The 22,349-nt window shown below is 45.6% G+C and overlaps 1 protein-coding gene across 1 annotated transcript in view; it reads left to right on the top strand.

Moving 5' to 3' along the window:
- Nucleotides 1-22,349, top strand: part of LOC139530459 (MAM domain-containing glycosylphosphatidylinositol anchor protein 2-like) — a 240,088-nt gene that overhangs the window by 94,584 nt on the left and 123,155 nt on the right. The window contains exon 7 of the mRNA XM_071326910.1: nucleotides 46-315. Coding sequence (XP_071183011.1) covers nucleotides 46-315 — 270 coding nt within the window. The remainder of the gene's footprint in view (nucleotides 1-45; nucleotides 316-22,349) is intronic.

The following is a 22,349-nucleotide window of genomic DNA, read 5'->3' on the forward strand; positions in this document are numbered from 1 at the left end:
CAGACATACATTATAATGCATTCTACTTATTCCTGTGGTTTCAAGCATCCCCCACCATTAAACTGCTGGTGGAGGACCCTATCGTGGTGAACCCCGGGCAGTCCGTGACCCTGGTGTGTGTGACCTCCGGTGGGGAGCCAACACCCACCCTCACCTGGGTGCGCAACATGGATGAGCTGTCCAAGAAAAGCCGACTCAACGGGGGAACCCTCACGCTGCCCGCCATCTCCATGGAGGAAGCAGGAGTCTACAGTTGCGTGGCCAGCAACAACGTCGGCAACCCGGCTAAGAAGTCCACTGCCATCGTGGTCCGAGGTAAGGCCCTGGAGGTAATGCATTGATCCCGGACAAGCCTCCATTTGTTACCTTTATCCCGGACAAACTCTCAAAATATGACCAAAACAGTTAGGTAGCATAAGGACAAGCCTGACTCTGTCTAGGAGAACAGTAGCTAGGATCGTCTAGGGGCTAAACCTTCACGTAATTCTTGCATTGAGGTCAGTGGAAGATTTGCACAAACATTGGAATTACATGCACATGTATCTCAAGTTAGGATTCAGGCCTTAGTGAATTACCTGAGATGGTGTCCATTCTACACTCAAAAAAATGGGTTCCAAAGTGTTTCTTTGGCTGTCCCCATAGGAGAACCCTTTTGGGTTCCATGTAGAACCCTCTGTAAAAAGGTTCTACTTTGAATCCAAAGGGGTTGTACCTGGAACCAAAAGCATTCTACGTGCAACCAAAAAGGGTTATTCAAAGAGTTCTCCTATGGGGACAGCCATAGAACCCTTTGTTAACATTCTAGATAGCATCTTTTTTTCTAAGCGTGTACAAGGTCATATCAGATGTGGATGCTCAATTAAACGTGTAAAGAATCTTTGGAAACGGGTCTATTCTGACCAAATGGCACCAATGCGTGTTTGATTCCCCTCTAAAAGCCTTGCCACTGGGCTGTGTGTGTGTGTAGTCACTGAATTACTATCAGGGCCGGAGATATGATTTAACAACCCTCAGGGGACAAATGAGTAAGATCAAAGAAAACGAACGCATGCTTACTGTTTGATGCTCCCAGTAGCACCCTCTTTTATTGATTCTTATGCAATTATGTTTTTTACCCCGGCTTCTGTGATATACTCTTGCATTTTTGTGATGCTACTTTACCTCCTGAAAAGGACTAGAAAGACGTAAGCCATCATTTTCCACAAGTACATAGAGTAGCCAGCCAAATAGAAAAAGTAGCCAGTCAGGGTTAGAATTATTTTGCCGAAGTAGCTCTATTTTGGTGTCCTCTGGCAGTGGTGTAAAATACTTTAAAGTACTACTTAAGTAGTTTTTGGGGTTATCTTTACTTTACTTTACTATTGATATTTTTTGACAACTTTTACGTCACTAGATTCCTAAAGACAAAAATGTACTTTTACTCCATACATTTTCCCTGACACACAAAAGTACTTGTTACATTTTTAATACTTAGCAGGACAGGAAAATTGTAAAATTCACACACTTATCAAAAGAACATCCCTGGTTATCGCTACTGCCTCTGATCTGCTGGACTCACTAAACACAAATACTTTGTTTGCAAATTTTGGCTGAGTGTTAGTGGGCCCATGACTATCCGTATATTAAAACAAATATTACAAATTGTGCCGTCTGATTTGCTTAATATAAGGAATTTTAAATAATTTAAAATTATAATTGACTTTTGATACTTAGATATACACTGCTCAAAAAAATAAAGGGAACACTTAAACAACACAATGTAACTCCAAGTCAATCACACTTCTGTGAAATCAAACTGTCCACTTAGGAAGCAACACTGATTGACAATAAATTTCACATGCTGTTGTGCAAATAGAATAGACAAAAGGTGGAAATTATAGGCAATTAGCAAGACACCCCCAAAAAAGGAGTGATTCTGCAGGTGGTGACCACAGACCACTTCTCAGTTCCTATGCTTCCTGGCTGATGTTTTGGTCACTTTTGAATGCTGGCGGTGCTCTCACTCTAGTGGTAGCATGAGACGGAGTCTACAACCCACACAAGTGGCTCAGGTAGTGCAGTTCATCCAGGATGGCACATCAATGCGAGCTGTGGCAAAAAGGTTTGCTGTGTCTGTCAGCGTAGTGTCCAGAGCATGGAGGCGCTACCAGGAGACAGGCCAGTACATCAGGAGACGTGGAGGAGGCCGTAGGAGGGCAACAACCCAGCAGCAGGACCGCTACCTCCGCCTTTGTGCAAGGAGGTGCACTGCCAGAGCCCTGCAAAATGACCTCCAGCAGGCCACAAATGTGCATGTGTCAGCATATGGTCTCACAAGGGGTCTGAGGATCTCATCTCGGTACCTAATGGCAGTCAGGCTACCTCTGGCGAGCACATGGAGGGCTGTGCGGCCCCACAAAGAAATGCCACCCCACACCATGACTGACCCATCGCCAAACCGGTCATGCTGGAGGATGTTGCAGGCAGCAGAACGTTCTCCACGGCGTCTCCAGACTCTGTCACGTCTGTCACATGTGCTCATGTGCTCAGTGTGAACCTGCTTTCATCTGTGAAGAGCACAGGGCGCCAGTGGCGAATTTGCCAATCTTGGTGTTCTCTGGCAAATGCCAAACGTCCTGCACGGTGTTGGGCTGTAAGCACAACCGCCACCTGTGGACGTCGGGCCCTCATACCACCCTCATGGAGTCTGTTTCTGACCGTTTGAGCAGACACATGCACATTTGTGGCCTGCTGGAGGTCATTTTGCAGGGCTCTGGCAGTGCTCCTCCTTGCACAAAGGCGGAGGTAGCGGTCCTGCTGCTGGGTTGTTGCCCTCCTACGGCCTCCTCCACGTCTCCTGATGTACTGGCCTGTCTCCTGGTAGCGCCTCCATGCTCTGGTCTGCCTACCCATGTGAGAGACGCAGACTCGGTCTCAACCTTTTAAGTCTTTACTGAAGACTTATCTCTTCTACTGAAGACTTATCTCTTCAGTAGGTCATATGATTGAGTGTAGTCTGGCCCAGGAGTGTGAAGGTGAACGGAAAGGCTCTGGAGCAACGAACCGCCCTTGCTGTCTCTGCCTGGCCGGTTCCCCTCTCTCCACTGGGATTCTCTGCCTCTAACCCTATTACAGGGGCTGAGTCACTGGCTTACTGGTGCTCTTTCATGCCGTCCCTAGGAGGGGTGCGTCACTTGAGTGGGTTGAGTTACTGACGTGATCTTCCTGTCTGGGTTGGCGCCCCCCCTTGGTTTGTGCTGTGGTGGAGATCTTTGTGGGCTATACTCGGCCTTGTCTCAGGATTGTAAGTTGGTGGTTGAAGATATCTCTCTAGTGGTGCGGGGGCTGTGCTTTGGCAAAGTGGGTGGGGTTATATCCTTCCTGTTTGGCCCTGTCCGGGGGTATCATCGGATGGGGCCACAGTGTCTCCTGACCCCTCCTGTCTCAGCCTCCAGTATTTATGCTGCAGTAGTTTGTGTCGGGGGCTAGGGTCAGTTGGTTATATCTGGAGTACTTCTCCTGTCTTATCCAGTGTCCTGTGTGAATTTAAGACCTGAGCCCTAGGACCATACGTCAGGACTACCGGGCATGATGACTCCTTGCTGTCCCCAGTCCACCTGGCCTTGCTGCTGTTCCAGTTTCAACTGTTCTGCCTGCGGTTATGGAACCCCTACCTGTCCCAGACCTGCTGTTTTCAACTCTTAATGATCGGCTATGAAAAGCCAACTGACATTTATTCCTGATTTATTATTTGACCATGCTTGTCATTTATGAACATTTTGAACATCTTGGCCATGTTCTCTTATAATCTCCACCCGGCACAGCCAGAAGAGGACTGGCCACCCCTCATAGCCTGGTTCCTCTCTAGGTTTCTTCCTAGATTTTGGCCTTTCTAGGGAGTTTTTCCTAGCCACCGTGCTTCTACACCTGCATTGCTTGCTGTTTGGGGTTTTAGGCTGGGTTTCTGTACAGCACTTCGAGATATTAGCTGATGTACGAAGGGCTATATAAAATAAACTTGATTTGATTTGACACTACGCTGACAGACACAGCAAACCTTCTTGCCACAGCTCGCATTGATGTGCCATCCTGGATGAGCTGCACTACCTGAGCCACTTGTGTGGGTTGTAGACTCCGTCTCATGCTACCACTAGAGTGAAAGCACCGCCAGCATTCAAAAGTGACCAAAACATCAGCCAGGAAGCATAGGAACTGAGAAGTGGTCTGTGGTCACCACCTGCAGAACCACTCCTTTATTGGGGGTGTCTTGCTAATTGCCTATAATTTCCACCTTTTGTCTATTCCATTTGCACAACAGCATGTGAAATTTATTGTCAATCAGTGTTGCTTCCTAAGTGGACAGTTTGATTTCACAGAAGTGTGATTGACTTGGAGTTACATTGTGTTGTTTAAGTGTTCCCTTTATTTTTTTGAGCAGTGTATAATCGCCAAAACCCTTAGGCCTACCAGTAGCATTTGCAAATTAGGCTACACTGACTGATGAGACGAGAGCCATTCACTTTAGTGTCACTGTCTGGGAAACCCCGACATCCTTCACGCTTAGAAAAAAGGGTTCCAAAAGGGTTCTTCGGTTGTCCCCATAGGATAACCATTTTTGGATCCAGGTAGAAGTACAGTAGATCAGGGGTGGGCAATTCCAGTCCTCGAGGGCCTGATTGGTATCACAGTTTTGCCCCAGCTTCAGCTAACACACCTGACTCCAATAATCACCTAATCATGACCTTCAGTTTAGAATACAATTTGATTAATCAGCTGTGTTTGCTAGGGATGGAGAAAAAGTGTGACACCAATCAGACCCTCGAGGACTGGAGTTGCCCACCCCTGCAGTAGATAATATGAAGTGGAACAAAGGAGTGCAAACGTACTACTTTTTAACCCACCCACCCCTTTCTCTTGCCTCAGACAAGCACCCACTCAGACTCGATCTAGGAGAAACTGTGAGTCAAATTCTAATGAGGCTGGACCATATGTGGTCTATTATGGCTGCTACAGCAATGGTTTACACCCGTATGTTTATATGGTCATTAGTACGATCAAACGTTCATTCCGCCTCTTGCACCTTAATAATTTTTCTGTCACAAATTTCTGTAATCAAACGTTTCTAGCCAGCCAGCAAACAGAATTGCGGGTACCACCCCAAAAAGTCATTTTCATTCCACTCATGAGGCTCAGAAACTGTAACTTGCCAGGGCAAATGCTGCTGCAGCTGTTGCATCTTATTTCACAGTCACCCCCTCTTCAAAGCGGATCGTCTGTGCGCAGACATCTGCTGGCACCTCGGGATGGGTTTAAGCTGCAGGTTTTGAGAGGAGATCCATTTATGTCTGTGGAGTCTTGGGCCCTGACAGCACACTAAGTCCGATAACAGAAAGCTCCACATTTGCATGGGGAGGGGGAGGGAGGGAGGGAGGGAGGGAGGGAGGGAGAGGGAGAGGGAGAGGGAGAGAGAGAGAGAGAGAGAGAGAGAGAGAGAGAGAGAGAGAGAGAGAGAGAGAGAGAGAGAGAGAGCGAGAGAGAGAGAGAGAGAGAGAGAGAGAGTGTAGACACAGGAAAACCTGGCTCCCTGTAGAGGAAAGGCTGTGCAACCACTGCACAATAGCAGAACCTGACGCTTCGAACACACCGACTGCGTCATTGCGTTTCGATACACCAGAAGTACATTCATTTCCAATGGAACGCTGCATTTGCCTTGCAGCATTGCGTTGCAGAGGCATTTGCAGTGCGTTCTGTGTGGTGCATACGTTCGATAAATCGAACGTATGCATCAAATTGTATGAGTGGACTTGACAGAAAGTAGCAAAATATGAATGTAGATTTTTTTTTTGCACACATTCAGTAAAAATTTGGGATTACATAAAAACAGTTTGATTGCATAATTTCTTTACATTTTTTATTTATTTATTTGCCAAGTATATTATTTATTCGATGACATCCTCAAATTAATTGTGACAGCCTATAATATAATTTCCCTCCAAAATGCAGTTTTGGAGCGAAATGCAATAATAAATAGTCAAGATAGGCAGAGTAGGCTCTTTCAACAATGAGACCAACGTTGAGGAAGGTGGTCTTGATCGCGCTGTTGGGCCGGGACCAGCCCCGCCGAAAGCGCAGGTCTGTGTGGGTTCAGAGATGGTTAAAGTCCCGAAAGCAGGCAGAGGAGTTCCACCGTCTAATTCAAGAGCTTCGACTGTTTGGAGAGGAATTCCGAAGTTACTTTCGTCTGGACCGAAGCCAGTTCGATCACCTGCTCCAGATGGTTGGAGCCAGGATCGCCCGGATGGATACCAACTACCGGGAGTCCATCAGCCCAGTTGAACGCCTGGCGATTTGTCTCCGGTAAGCCACATTCTAGTACATTTTTAAAGCCTTTGATACCATAATTGATTGATATTTGATACATTGTTTTTATGTGCAACCTAGCTAGCTAAAGGGCTCTAGTTAATAGTCCCTATTTGACATCAGATGTACTTTTACAGAATGTTCATTGGGACTATAACTTTTCCCAAAGTTGGTTTATAATCCTTTTTTAATTATGCAATGTTACCAAATGAAAAGAAAGGTGCCTTCTGCCCTGATGAAGGCATTGTTAATGATGGTTGATGAGTATTACAATATAATTAGTATAGCATAATAAACAGTAATGAGGTAGCTATATGAGTAGATATAATATGTGGGTGGAATTCAAGTTCCTGCCGTAATCCCTGAGCCACTACTTCTGATCCTCACAGCTAGCTTGCAGCTAGCGCAGCTAGCGCCACTGCCACGAAGCTAGCACCAGTTAGCAAACACAATTCTACAATTCACAACCTCTCTTTCGCCATCGACATCCGGCTTGGATTCTCTGTCGACACGACCACGTCTGGTCTGCAGACGAATACCCCATCCGCTGTGCCCTCAACCGGCCTCCGTCTGAGCAGACCCCCTCCGTCTGAGCAGACCACCCCCCGGGCTACTAACTTTAAACGCCGCGTGCTAGCTTAGTGGAGGCCTCCCTGCTCCATCTACGGCTGCCCCCTGGACACTGATCACTTGACTTGGCTACATACCTGATGCCTGCTTGACTGTCCATTAATTCACGGTACTCCATTCTGTTTATTTGTGTTTTATCTGTCGGCTCTGTGCTTTAACTCAGGATCTGTGTGTAGTTAATCCGACCCTCTCTGCCTAGTCGTCGCCATTTTTACCTGTTGTTGCTGTGTTAGTGGACTAGCTGCTGTTATCTTACCTGTTGTTTTAGCTAGCTCTCCCAATCAAGACCTGCAATCACTTTATGCCTTATTGTATGTCTCTCTCAAATATCAATATGCCTTGCATACTGTTGTTCAGGCTAGTTATCATTATCATTGTTTTGGTTTGCAATGGACCCCGTAGTTCCACTCTCCGTACCTCTGATACCTCCTTTGTCCCACCCCCCACACATGCGGTGACCTCACCCATTGAGACCAGCATGTCCAGAGATACAACCTCTCTTATCATCACCCAGTGCCTGGGCTTGCCTCCGCTGTACCCGTGCCCCACCATACCCCTGTCTGCACATTATGCCCAGAATCTATTCTACCACGCCCATAAATCTGCTCCTTTTATTCTTTGTCCCCAACGCTCTAGGCGACCAGTTTTGATAGCCTTTAGCCGCACCCTCATCCTACTACTCCTTTGTTCCTCGGGTGATGTGGAGGTAAACCCAGGCCCTGCATGTCCCCAGTCACCCTCATTTGTTGACTTCTGTGATCGAAAAAGCCTTGGCCTCATGCATGTCAACATCAGAAGCCTCCTCCCTAAGTTTGCCTTACTCACCGCTTTAGCACACTCTGCCAACCCTGATGTCCTTGCCGTGTCCGAATCCTGGCTTAGGAAGGCCACCAAAAATTCTGGGATTTCCATACCCAACTATAACACTTTCCGTCAAGATAGAACTGCCAAAGGGGGAGGAGTTGCAATCTACTGCAGAGATAGCCTGCAAAGTTCTGTCATACTTTCCAGGTCTATGCCCAAACAGTTCGAACTTCTAATTTTAAAAATTAATCTCTCCAGAAATAAGTCTCTCACTGTTGCCGCCTGCTACCGACCCCCCTCAGCTCCCAGCTGTGCCCTGGACACCATCTGTGAATTGATCGCTCCCCATCTAGCTTCAGAGTTTGTTCTGTTAGGTGACCTAAACTGGGATATGCTTAACACCCCGGCAGTCCTACAATCCAAGCTTGATGCCCTCAATCTCACACAAATCATCAAGGAACCCACCAGGTACAACCCTAAATCCGTAAACATGGGCACCCTAATAGACATTATCCTGACCAACCTGCCCTCCAAATACACCTCTGCTGTCTTCAATCAAGATCTCAGCGATCACTGCCTCATTGCCTGTATCCGCCACGGGTCCGCGGTCAAACGACCACCCCTCATCACTGTCAAACGCTCCCTAAAACACTTCTGCGAGCAGGCCTTTCTAATCGACCTGGCCCGGGTACCCTGGAAGGATATTGACCTCATCCCGTCAGTTGAGGATGCCTGGTCATTCTTTAAAAGTTACTTCCTCACCATATTAGACAAGCATGCTCCGTTCAAAAAATGCAGAACCAAGAACAGATATAGCCCTTGGTTCACTCCAGACCTGACTGCCCTCGACCAGCACAAAAACATCCTGTGGCGAACTGCAATAGCATCGAAGAGCCCCCGCGATATGCAACTGTTCAGGGAAGTCAGGAACCAATACACGCAGTCAGTCAGGAAAGCAAAGGCCAGCTTTTTCAAGCAGAAATTTGCATCCTGTAGCTCTAACTCCAAAAAGTTCTGGGATACTGTAAAGTCCATGGAAAACAAGAGCACCTCCTCCCAGCTGCCCACTGCACATAGGCTAGGTAACACGGTCACCACTGATAAGTCCGTGATAATCGAAAACTTCAACAAACATTTCTCAATGGCTGGCCATGCCTTCCTCCTGGCGACTCCAACCTTGGCCAACAGCCCCGCCCCCCCCGCTGCTACTCGCCCAAGCCTCCCCAGCTTCTCCTTTACCCATATCCAGATAGCAGATGTTCTGAAAGAGCTGGAAAACCTGGACCCATACAAATCAGCTGGGCTTGACAATCTGGACCCCCTATTTCTGAAACTGTCCGCCGCCATTGTCGCACCCCCTATTACCAGCCTGTTCAACCTCTCCTTCGTATCATCTGAGATCCCCAAGGATTGGAAAGCTGCCGCGGTCATCCCCCTCTTCAAAGGGGGAGACACCCTGGACCCAAACTGTTACAGACCTATATCCATCCTGCCCTGCCTATCTAAGGTCTTCGAAAGCCAAGTCAACAAACAGATCACTGACCATCTCGAATCCCACCGTACCTTCTCCGCTGTGCAATCCGGTTTCCGAGCCGGTCACGGGTGCACCTCAGCCACGCTCAAGGTACTAAACGATATCATAACCGCCATCGATAAAAGACATTACTGTGCAGCCGTCTTCATCGACCTGGCCAAGGCTTTCGACTCTGTCAATCACCATATTCTTATCGGCAGACTCAGTAGCCTCGGTTTTTCTAATGACTGCCTTGCCTGGTTCACCAACTACTTTGCAGACAGAGTTCAGTGTGTCAAATCGGAGGGCATGTTGTCCGGTCCTCTGGCAGTCTCTATGGGGGTACCACAGGGTTCAATTCTCGGGCCGACTCTTTTCTCTATATACATCAATGATGTTGCTCTTGCTGCGGGCGATTCCCTGATCCACCTCTACGCAGACGACACCATTCTATATACTTCCGGCCCTTCCTTGGACACTGTGCTATCTAACCTCCAAACAAGCTTCAATGCCATACAACACTCCTTCCGTGGCCTCCAACTGCTCTTAAACGCTAGTAAAACCAAATGCATGCTTTTCAACCGGTCGCTGCCTGCACCCGCACGCCCGACTAGCATCACCACCCTGGACGGTTCCGACCTAGAATATGTGGACATCTATAAGTACCTAGGTGTCTGGCTAGACTGCAAACTCTCCTTCCAGACTCATATCAAACATCTCCAATCCAAAATCAAATCAAGAATCGGCTTTCTATTCCGCAACAAAGCCTCCTTCACTCACGCCGCCAAACTTACCCTAGTAAAACTGACTATCCTACCGATCCTCGACTTCGGCGATGTCATCTACAAAATAGCTTCCAATACTCTACTCAGCAAACTGGATGCAGTTTATCACAGTGCCATTCGTTTTGTTACTAAAGCACCTTATACGACCCACCACTGCGACCTGTATGCCCTAGTCGGCTGGCCCTCGCTACATGTTCGTCGTCAGACCCACTGGCTCCAGGTCATCTACAAGGCTATGCTAGGTAAAGTGCCGCCTTATCTCAGTTCACTGGTCACGATGGCTACACCCACCCGCAGCACGCGCTCCAGCAGGTGTATCTCACTGATCATCCCTAAAGCCAAAACCTCATTTGGACGCCTTTCCTTCCAGTTCTCTGCTGCCTGCGACTGGAACGAATTGCAAAAATCTCTGAAGTTGGAGACTTTTATCTCCCTCAACAACTTAAAAGATCTGCTATCCGAGCAGCTAACCGATCGCTGCAGCTGTACATAGTCCATCTGTAAACTACCCACCCAATTTACCTACCTCACCCCCCATACTGCTTTTATTTATTTACTTTTCTGCTCTTTTGCACACCAGTATCTCTTCTTGCACATGATCATCTGATGATTTATCACTCCAGTGTTAATCTGCTAAATTGTAATTATTCGATTTATTGCCTACCTCATGCCTTTTGCACACATTGTATATAGATTCTCTTTTTTTTCTACCATGTTATTGACTTGTTTATTGTTTACTCCATGTGTAACTCTGTGTTGTCTGTTCACACTGCTATGCTTTATCTTGGCCAGGTCGCAGTTGCAAATGAGAACTTGTTCTCAACTAGCCTACCTGGTTAAATAAAGGTGAAATAAAAAAATAAATAAAGTTATACACAATATTTATCATTATATTTTAGATTCTTGGTGACAGGGGACTCCTACAGGACCATAGGATTCAGCTTCCGAGTTGGACGGTCCACGGTGGCAGGCATTGTCCCCTCTGTGGCACAAGCCATTTGGGACTGTCTGGTTGGTGAATACATGCCTGTCCCCAAGGAGGAAGACTGGAGGGCCATCGCTGCTGAGTTTCTGGAGAGGTGGAATTTCCCCAACTGTCTTGGCTCCATTGACGGGAAACATGTAGTAATCCAGGCTCCACCGTGCTCAGGTTCGCAATTCTACAACTACAAGGGTACATATTCAGTTGTACTCTTGGCTGTAGTAGATGCTATCTACTGTTTCCGTGTTGTCGATGTTGGTGCTTACGGCAAGGGAAGTGATGGCGGGACCCTCCGGGACTCTGCCTTTGGCCTGGCACTTCAGGATGGCACCCTGGATATTCCACCACCTGCATCACTCCCTGGGGCTGAAGACCTGGGACCTGTTCCCCACATCTTCGTCGGCGATGAGGCCTTCCCTTTAAGACCCAACCTCATGAGGCCCTACGCTGGACGCCAGCTGCCATTGCCAAAGCCTGTAAGGATCTTTAACAAACGACTGTCCAGGGCAAGGTTAGTTGTTGAATGCGCCTTTGGGATTCTGGCAGCCCGATGGAGAATGTATCGGAGAGTGCTTGGTCTCAGCCCCTCAAATGTCGATGCCTGCGTGAAGGCCACATGTGTTCTCCACAACTACCTGCGGAGGTCATTCCAGGAGCCGCTCCGGATGGAGATGGGCACGCCAAATGGTCACCTTCCTGATGTCACCAGGGCAGGTGCCAACAACGCCCCCAGACAGGCACTCCAGGTGAGGGAGAAGCTGACCACCTACTTCTCATCGCCAGCAGGTGAAGTCCCATGGCAGTATGCCGTGGAGTGAAACGGCTCTTTTAAGAGCCCCATAACACAAAGGTTATTTTAAGAACCATCCACCGCTGTCCATAAAATAGCATTTTTTCCCCCAGATTACTTTATGTATCATTGTCTCTCTTCATTTGGAAGCTATATTTAAGTGACATTTGGGAGTAAAGACCACACCTTAATAACCCCTTCCCTCTCCCATTAACGTCAGTATTATACACACCTGGCATGGTACATCAGGTGAGCGGGAGCACTAATTAAGGTTATACGACATACAGTTAGTATGATAACAAAGGGAAAGGGTAACCTAGGGTCCATACAAATAGTACAGTTTACCACCATGTTCACTGGCCTGACAAAATACAGGTGGAAAAAAAACGAATTAGGAAGAGAATGTGTTTTTACTTTCATCTTGTCTTAGATCTGCAAAGGTGTAGGGAAGAAATAAGTAGATTAAGTCTAAATTAGATATGAAACAACTGACTATGAAAACATTATAATTTAATAAGTATTCAAGTACAGGAAAGAACATGACAGGTATGTGTGTTGTAAAAATGTTTTAAAAAATTGAACTATTGAAAGAGGTGTATGTGCGTGTAAAAAATAAATTAAATGAATGTGTAGCCTGTAATCTGTAAGAGAACAACAAGAGCATGTATTTTTGGCACAACTGCAGACCATTAAAGGGACTACTCATAAACCCTAGACGTAGTAGGGGAACTTCAGACATGGCCATAAAGAGAGAGAGGGCAGGGCACTGGAGATCTGAGGTATGAAGAGGTGTGTGTGTGTCTCTGAAAAAAAGGAAATAATATGTAGCCATAACACAGCTAAACAAACAAATGGCCCCTGGACGTCATGGACCAGTCGATGGAACATAACTTCACAAAAAGTTTCAACACCCTGGTTTTCAAGTGGTTTTAAAGGAAATAAATATATTGACCTTTAGTCTCGTAAGAGACCAAGAGCATCTGTGAAAACTCCATATGAGTTTCATTTCAGAAATCTATGTCACACTAATAATGAATGCTATCCTAAGAATTTATAAACAAATTACTTTATGAATTGACTGAATTTAAACAGAACTGACGTGTGAAAAGAAAGGTACAATGAGGGAGGTCAAAACAGCAACCAGACAACTCCTCTTCCTGTCCTTCCTGTGAGATGCTCGGCTAAATTGACTCCATTTCTGAAAGGGAAGAGAAAAACAACACATACAAGCTTAACATAATATGACACCATAAAAGGTGAGATTTATGTTAACTAAATACTGCTTGTATAGTGTAGTTAGTGGCATAAATATAGGAACAGTGTGGTAAAGTTGGTAATACTTGCTGTTTACTCATGGAATTTGTATTTCAGATCAAAAGATGAATATGACAGGCAAATATTTAGACAGCAACCTGTTTTGGGATATTTTCTAACCCAGAAACAACAGCTATACATTTGCCTCATATTAATACTTTGATCTGAAATACCAATTAACCTACATGAGTATACTCTAAAAATGACCTACTTTACTTCACTGTCGCACACTTATGACAGTACCTGTGATGTGGAGTAAAAAATGTTTACCATTGAACTCGGCTTCGAAAAGCAGCTGATACATTTTAACCTTGACTGCTGCTTTTCTTTGCTGAGGCAGCCTCTTCAGTGTTGGCACCAGGCTCATGGCAAAGAGGGTCTCTTCATCCTCCTTCCTGTGAGCATCAGGTTGGGCTGCATCCCTCTCGACGGCTTGGAGGAGCCTCTGCTGAAATGAGTTGAGTGGATCTGGGGGCTGGTACCTCCGATGACGCCTGGTGTGACGTTGTTCCTCTTCGTTTCTCTCTCTGTTTCTTTCCACGGCCACATCCTGTTCAACGAGGTCCTCAGTGGTCACTTCCGTGAGGTTCATAATAATCTCAGGTGGTCCCAGATCCAGAGGTGCTTCCTCCATTTCATCATCTTCCATGGCTGCACCGGTGGTGGTCATACTCGTGGATGATGTTGTAGAGCAGGGGTGTCAAAGTCAAATGGACGGAGGGCCAAATAAAAAATTTAGCTACAAGCCGAGGGCCGGACTGTTCGAATGTTCATTGAAAATTTTTTAAATGACGCATATAGTCTAGTGAACCTAATTGAACCTACTGAAAACCTAACAAATATATTCCAATATGATCAGATAAATAAAGCAATATTTTCTTATGGCTCTGTCAGTAATCTTTAATTTTCAACAGACACAAAAGACAAATTTCCTTTATATAAAAATCCCCATAACATGAACATTAAATGAAAGAAACCGGTATTCAAGGCACCATCAGTAGCCTATATTTTCTATTTTAGCAAAAGTGGGCTAAATTTACTTCAAAGAAAAAAACAATAATAGCAATTTTCTATCATCCACTCAACTGAAATATTTTTAAAATATAATTGGATTGAAATACAATAAAATAAAGTGCAAAAATCTATTAATCAAAAACAACACTTTGTTTAAGGAGAAGTAACATGCAGTGAAAACAAATATTAAACTTTAACTTTTAAACTTGAACTGAGTAAAAACTCTAAATATGTGATTGCACAGTAATGTTCACTTGTTTGAGGTTGAGGGTGATACTTGGTGGTGTCCCATCTTTTCCACAAGTTCATCAATGTTCGGGGTAAGGCTCTGAGCTGAGGAAATCCTCAGAATTGAGTGGAGGTGTTCAGCAGTAAGTCGACTTCTGTGTGATGTTTTGTTCAGGTTCATCAAAGAAAACAGTTGTTCACACAGGTATGTGCTGCCAAACATAGACAACGTTTGAGCAGCCTGGATGCGCAGCTGGGGCATTGTGTCGGGGAGGAAACGGGCGAACTCCGCAGCACCCACTGCCGCATATTTTGCCCTCAGTGCATCATTGCATTGGAGGTCAATCAACTCCATTTGGAGGTTTGGTGGTGAGCTTTCCACGTCAACAGCAAATGGGTTACCGAGCAGTTCCAACCTGCTTTTTTGTGCTTCAAAGTCAGCAAATCGGCGTCGAAAGTCAGCGGCAAGCATACCTATTTTATCAGCCAACTGTGCGCTCGGGAACGCACTGGTAGAGAGCTTCTCTTTCATGGTCTGGCAGCTGGGAAAGTGGCTCAAATTTTCTTTCCGCATCTGCGTCTCCCACAGAGTCAGTTTGGTTTTAAATGCCTTCACTGTACTGTACATATCAGAGATGACATGATCCCGACCCTGCAGCTGCAAGTTCATTGCATTCAGATGACTCGTAATGTCACACAGAAAAGCCATTTCACACAGAAACATTTCGTCTCGGAGTTGTGTTGTGTCTTTCCCTTTGCTGTCCAAGAACAGACAAATCTCCTCACGAAGCTCGAAACATCTTTGAAGCACCTTTCCCTGGCTTAGCCATCGCACCTCTGTGTGATAAGGCAAATCACCATGCTCCGTTTCTAACTCCGTCAGAAATGCCTTGAACTGGCGGTGATTCAAACCTTTGGCTCTGATAAAGTTAACTGTGCGCGTGATGATGCTCATTACATGCTCCATTTTCAAGGCTTTACCGCACAACGCTTCCTGGTGTATGATACAATGATAAGCTGTCAGCTCACCTGTCGCGTTTTCCTCTTGCATCTTTTCCCGTATCTTCGCCACCAGTCCGCTCCTGTGTCCACACATCGCAGGTGCTCCGTCGGTTGTCAAACCCACGAGTTTTTCCCAAGGCAGCTCCATCTCATTTACACAGCAGCCTACTGCTCGGTGCGTCACCGTTGCATTGTGGGAAATGTAGTATTGGTGCGTGTAAAAGATCTGCGGGCTGCCGGCTTGCTGCGGTCTGCGGGCCGGTTCTAATAATAAATCAAGATCATCCCAGGGGCCGTAAAAAACCTTCTCGCGGGCCGGATGTGGCCCGCGGGCCTTGACTCTGACATATATGCTCTAAAGGGTCACAGTGACTATCGGTTTGAGTAATGACTACAAAATCACTTCAAGTAACTGTACTTGCAACAGGTTTCCCAAAAAGTTTTGAGTAATGACAGCCTTTGGGGTTTACAGTGTATGCAGAGGCCACAGCTCAAACATGTTGACACCTTTAAAGGCCCCGCATGGCCATTCCGACATCTGCATTGGCCATACAGCATTTATGGTGAAATAAATTCATTAGGCCCTAATCTATGGATTTCACATGACTGGGCAGGGGAGCAGCCATGGGTTGGCCTGGTAGGACATAGGCCCAGCCACTGTGGAGCGAGGCCCAGCCAGGCCTTGACTCTGACATATATGTTGTAGAGGGTCTCACTACACCGGTGGAGGTGATGGTCGCACTTGTAGGTGACGTTGAGGGTCTTGATGCACCGGTGGCAACAACACTTGTGGATGACGTAAGGGGTCTGGCTTTAAAATTGCCACTCGTTGCCCTAGGCACAATACATGGATCTAGAAAAGAAAGAATGTGGCAGAAGCGCCAAGGCTGCTGGCCTGAAGCTGCTGACCCAGACCTCTTCTTCTCTTTCTCTGCCCTTCTCTCTCTCTGATACCTGTCCCTGAGTCCTCTCCACTTCCTCCTACAGTCTTCTTCTACATAGACATGAACATGATAAGCCAAACCATTACCTAGCATAACTATAGTTATTAGATAGCTATCATGGACATGTCACCTACTATACACATAGACACACACGGTTATTTGACCAAATTATCAGGGGTACAGTAGTATCTACCATTTCCATTACTATTTATCTAGCATTCACACTCTTTCAAACATGAACATTTGGTAAAGTTATCAGGGGTAGTAACTAGCATAATTTATTTGACTATTTCTTTCACACACACCTCATTGGCTAGGTTAGCAAGCTAGGTTAGCTAGCTAGCTAGCCACATCTAGCACAAGCTCACTACTAAACTGACCTGGCAATCCTACTATCGTGGACACTTGTCTCCAAGCAGCATTTTTTGTGTTTATGTCCCTGTAGCTGTCAGCAGTTGTGTCAAAAAGACACGGTTTTGAGGATACTGCGAAAATGATTCTCTCCTCCATGTGTCCAACCGCATGCGACCATTTGCAAAAGGTACCTGCATCAGTATAGTTGCCTAGCTGCGCAAAATGTTATGCAGCAGTGATGCAATGACGCAGTCGGTGTGTTCGAAGCGTGAGACAGAGCTGCATTTCCTGACAAAATGTCAAAAATATAAAACAATTAGAGAGTGTCATTTCCCCAAATTTGAAACCCTTATTCAAGGTTTCAAAGACCTCTCTGATGAGAGTAGGCTACCCGTCCTGTTGGGGGAGGACGCAGAGAGCTGTGGGTTGGCAGCGCACTACATTGCTGCCTGCCATAAGTTGAGGGACAGTGTCTGACAAACCAATCAACCTGCACATGTACTCTACTGTACGTTTATTGTTATTGTTGAATGTATGGTTATTTTGACACTTGGTTATTGTTGTTACTGTTGTCCTGTTGACAATTTTGATTCTCATTTTTATTTTTATATTGTAAATATCCAAAATAAGCTTTGGTAATATGTACATTGTTACGTCATGCCAATAAAGCAAATTGAATTGAATTGAGAGAGAGAGAGAGATTGCTTGTTTGTTTGTTTGTTTGTTTGTTAGCGGGATTCAGATGTTTTGCCAAGGCAGGAGATCAGTCCGTTGAGAGAAGGACTGGAGGCAGCTCAGGCTAGGAGCTCAGCTAGAGAGACCCTGGGTGGTAGAAGACCCAAAGGGAAAGGCAATACTGACTCCACACTCAGCATTTTTGTTCTACTATGGAGAAAAAGCACATCCATACATTCCAATCTAGGATTTGTGACAGTCTTCTTCCAAAGTATTATTTTTGGTTCTTTTTGGAAAGATTGTGACTCTTAGTCTGTAAAAACCTCAAAGGACATTGAATACTGTAGTGTAAATGTGTAGTAAGTGTTGAAATACTATAGAATCTGGATGCTTGTGCTCAACGTACGATATAATAATTACATCATACTGGTGAAGGTGTTCCAGTGTAACCCCATGATACGGCAACATAAGACAGAATTATTCACTCTTATTGTTGTTATTCACCAACCAAGGAGATTACAGAGTGGCAGCCGTTGTATTATTCTACAGTTTTGTAGACGCTCGCAAAAAAATGTGTTAGAGTGAACCGTTGTCTGCCTGGTCCTTCATCAAAGTTCTTCTACACAGGCTTCATGGATGATAAACAGACAACTCATCAGACAATAACCTTGATATGGTCTGTGCTGTGCAGTCGCAATGAGGGGTTGTTCATTCGACTACCTCTCTCAAATAAGATATTCAGCCTCCGGTGACTTGGAAAGCTCTGCCACGCTGCCCCACAGCACAGATTGTAGAATCTCATTTGTGGGGTAGCAGCAGAGGGGGATTGCACTTACATTTAAGTCATTTAGGGTTTAGTGCCTTGCTGAAGACTACATCTACAATTTCTTCACCTAGTCTGCTCAGGAGTTGAACCAGCAACCTTTCGGTTACTGGCCCAATGCTCTTAACCGCTAGATTACCTGCCGCCCATGTAATCTCATTGTGTTTCTTGCCACTGTACTCTGGGTCTACTTACAGTGGGGCAAAAAAGTATTTAGTCAGCCACCAATTGTGCAAGTTCTCCCACTTAAAAAGATGAGAGAGGCCTGTAATTTTCATCATAGGTACACTTCAACTACGACAGACAAAATGAGATTTTTTTTCTCCAGAAAATCACATTGTAGGATTTTTAATTAATTAATTTGCAAATTATGGTGGAAAATAAGTATTTGGTCACCTACAAACAAGCACGATTTCTTGCTCTCACAGACCTGTAACTTCTTCTTTAAGAGGCTCCTCTGTCCTCCACTCGTTACCTGTATTAATGGCACCTGTTTGAACTTGTTATCAGTATAAAAGACACCTGTCCACAACCTCAAACAGTCACACTCCAAACTCCACTATGGCCAAGACCAAAGAGCTGTCAAAGGACACCAGAAACAAAATTGTAGACCTGCACCAGGCTGGGAAGACTGAATCTGCAATAGGTAAGCAGCTTGGTTTGAAGAAATCAACTGTGGGAGCAATTATTAGGAAATGGAAGACATACAAGACCACTGATAATCACCCTCGATCTGGGGCTCCACGCAAGATCTCACCCCGTGGGGTCAAAATGATCACAAGAACGGTGAGCAAAAATCCCAGAACCACACGGGGGGACCTAGTGAATGACCTGCAGAGAGCTGGGACCAAAGTAACAAAGCCTACCATCAGCAAGGGCATTGAAGATGAAACGTGGCTTGGTCTTTCAGCATGACAATGATCCCAAACACACCGCCCAGGCAACGAAGGAGTGGCTTCGTAAGAAGCATTTCAAGGTCCTGGAGTGGCCTAGCCAGTCTCCAGATCTCAACCCCATAGAAAATCTTTGTAGGGAGTTGAAAGTCCGTGTTGCCCAGCAACAGCCCCAAAACATCACTGCTCTAGACGAGATCTGCATGGAGGAATGGGCCAAAATACCAGCAACAGTGTTTGAAAACCTTGTGAAGACTTACAGAAAACGTTTGACCTCTGTCATTGCCAACAAAGGGTATATAACAAAGTATTGAGATAAACTTTTGTTATTGACCAAATACTTATTTTCCACCATAATTTGCAAATAAATAAATTAAAAATCCTACAATGTGATTTTCTGGATTTTTTTTCTCATTTTGTCTGTCATAGTTGAAGTGTACCTATGATGAAAATTACAGGCCTCTCTCATCTTTTTAAGTGGGAGAACTTGCACAATTGGTGGCTGACTAAATAATTTTTTGCCCCACTGTACGTTGGGCTTTAATAGTCATTTTTCACAGATGCATGCACTGTACAAAAGAGACTAACTCTTTGTGGACCTTTTCTGAGAGTGGGGGCTGGACGGTGGAAATCCAGCCTCCCTTAGCATCCTGCTTGGAGTAAACTGGCAGGTATACCCTCAGCAATGACGAGAACATCATCAATGAAATAAATGGCAGGCGCACTTTAGCTATCATAATACAACCGAACTGCGAAACGCGTCAAATATCTTGAGAGGGGACATTCAGTATTTCAGTGCTTTTGAAGGCGTTCGGTAGGAGGAAAATTACCTGACTCTGGTTTATAACTTATTTAGCAGTCGTGGTGGCGGGCGGGTAAGTAGAGCTGGGCTCGGGGTGAGTTGGGCTTGCTGACCATGCAACTCACCCATTTTATTAATTTACACATATCTCCACTTGGTCTGTTTCTCCATGAGGCAAACGGAATAGGCAGTTGAGATACAGTATATTTCGTTTTTTTTTTGGGGGGGGGGGCAAACAGTCCAGTTATACTGCATAGATTCCATTATATAATGGGAGTCCTGGGCAGGTGGCAGCACTAGTGTTTGCCTCAGCAGAAAAAGGCCTGATCAATGGCCTTCTCTGGCTGTCAGTCTGGCCTAATTGATGAGTGGGCCGCTCTATCGGAGAAACTGTCCTCATTAAAAGCAGGTGGAGGATCGTGCAAGTGCTCTCTGTGGTTATGGTATGTTTTTGTGGGGTTAATGTTACAAAGAAAAAGTCAATGCTCTTTCTGAACTGTATTTCTCTCACTCTCTCTGGGATCTACTGGAAGGTTTTAGGGTTTAGGTGGTTGGGGCATTCCTGACAAATTGGGTTGTATCAATGACAATACGGATTGAATTTGGTTTGATTGGAATTGACCATGGCTGCATATCTGTACAATGCTCTATTGTTGTATGGCATCTGAGTAATCAGAGCTAGAAAGAATTGAATACGTTTCCAGGATTTTATACGATCTACTTGCTCGAATTGTGGGAAGATCTAGGTAGGCCAATTCTTAATTAAAGGATACACAATTCCAACTGAGGTTCCATCTGTGAAGCCTGGATTCTAGTAAGGTCATATCCAAGGAAACAAACAATTTTTTTTTGTCACTGTAAGATTGAGGTCAGCGTTAGCGCTTAAGTGGCTCGATCTTAGACAGTGTTTTTAGCCATTTGTTTTCTCGTTTTCATTGAAGTAGCCCTTTTTAAATCGCTTGTTAGAGTATGAAGTCTATGACTCTCAGATGAAAGCTACGCCTGTACACTAAATGCATGTACCACCAAGGGAAATGGCATGTCCCTTACTGTGTAGCATCAAACATAGTGCAGCGTTAGATAGTGCAGCGTCTCTCTCGAAAGCATTTTTTTAAAGTTACTTTCTAGAGTTAGCTCAAGTGTCAGGATTAACAGCCCTGTTGAGATGAACAAATTGAAATGAAATTAAACCCAGGACTTGACGGAACTCGGCTCTCTGCCTTGCAAGTTACTTTCCTAGACTATCTGTGTGAAGATCGGTCTAACCTCGTCTAACACACCGTCTCGTAAGTAGTAATATAAAAGCTTTGTTGATAATGGCTGTATGCATGCGAGGGATTCCCAATCACCACACCTCAAAGACTTTATGCGCTCATCGAAGGAGATTCCAGCCATTCCGGCTCAATTACTCTATCGATTAAGTTGCAAATTCGCCAACAAGAGGTGAGCCAAGCTGACTCCTTGCATGCCGTGATCTGCCTGAGCTACCACTGCATTTTTACCAGGGGCAGAGCGAGGGTATTATTTATACAGCCTTCCCCTAATGTTGCCACTTGGCTGCCCTCCGAACCCCCTTCGCCTGTATGTAAATCAGCATGTTAATCAGATTTTCATCAAATTTGTTCCAAAATAATTGATTGACTCGCAATGCATCCTATTTCCATTCATGACTTGCAAGTGAGGGCTGTTGGTGAGAGTGGTGCTATAGCGAGGGGCAGTTGGTCGATGGCTGGCCAAGGACCCTAGAGTGAAGATGGAGAACCAGTGGACACTCTGGCGGGCAGATGGGGCTATTCTGTAGAAGTTCTCTAGGGAGAGGAGAAAAGGATTGGAGAGGCAAGGGAATGACAGGGAGGAGGAAAGGGAAGGAGAGCAGATAAGGAGGAGCACGAAGAGAGGGTGGAGAAGGAGGGAGAGGAGAGGGAAGGTGAGTAGAAGAGAGAAGATGAGAGGAGGAGAGAGGGAAGGGGAGAGGAGAGCAGAATAGAGCATGGGGAAAGGAGAGGATGGCAGGGGAGAAAGGGAGAGGGGAGGAGAAGGAGGGAGAGGAGAGGGAAGGTGAGTAGAGGAGAGAAGATGGGAAGGGGAGAGGAGGAGAGAGGGAGAAGGGAGGAGAAGAAGAGTAGAGGAGGGGAGAGGACAGCAGAGCAGAGAGCATCTGAAGCAGCGTGCCGATCTCTCTGAATGGTAATCCCCAGTCCCACAGTGCTTTCTTTCCTGCCACGGAAACGCCTGCAGTCTACTCTGTGCTCAGCAGGTATGAGTAAAGGAGAGATGGATGGCAGGGTTACACAACTCATTCAGGGGGAGAGAGAATGCGTGTGACACAGGGACTGGCAGACAGGGCTTTTAAAAGGAGAATTCACAACATAGGTCGTGGATGTCTTTATCTGCAATGAAAACCACCATCATATGAGTGATGATTGATTTGATTTGAGACAATGCTCGCTAGGGTTG

Source organism: Salvelinus alpinus, chromosome 9 (assembly GCF_045679555.1).
Source record: "Salvelinus alpinus chromosome 9, SLU_Salpinus.1, whole genome shotgun sequence".
NCBI classification, from domain to species: Eukaryota; Metazoa; Chordata; class Actinopteri; order Salmoniformes; family Salmonidae; genus Salvelinus; species Salvelinus alpinus.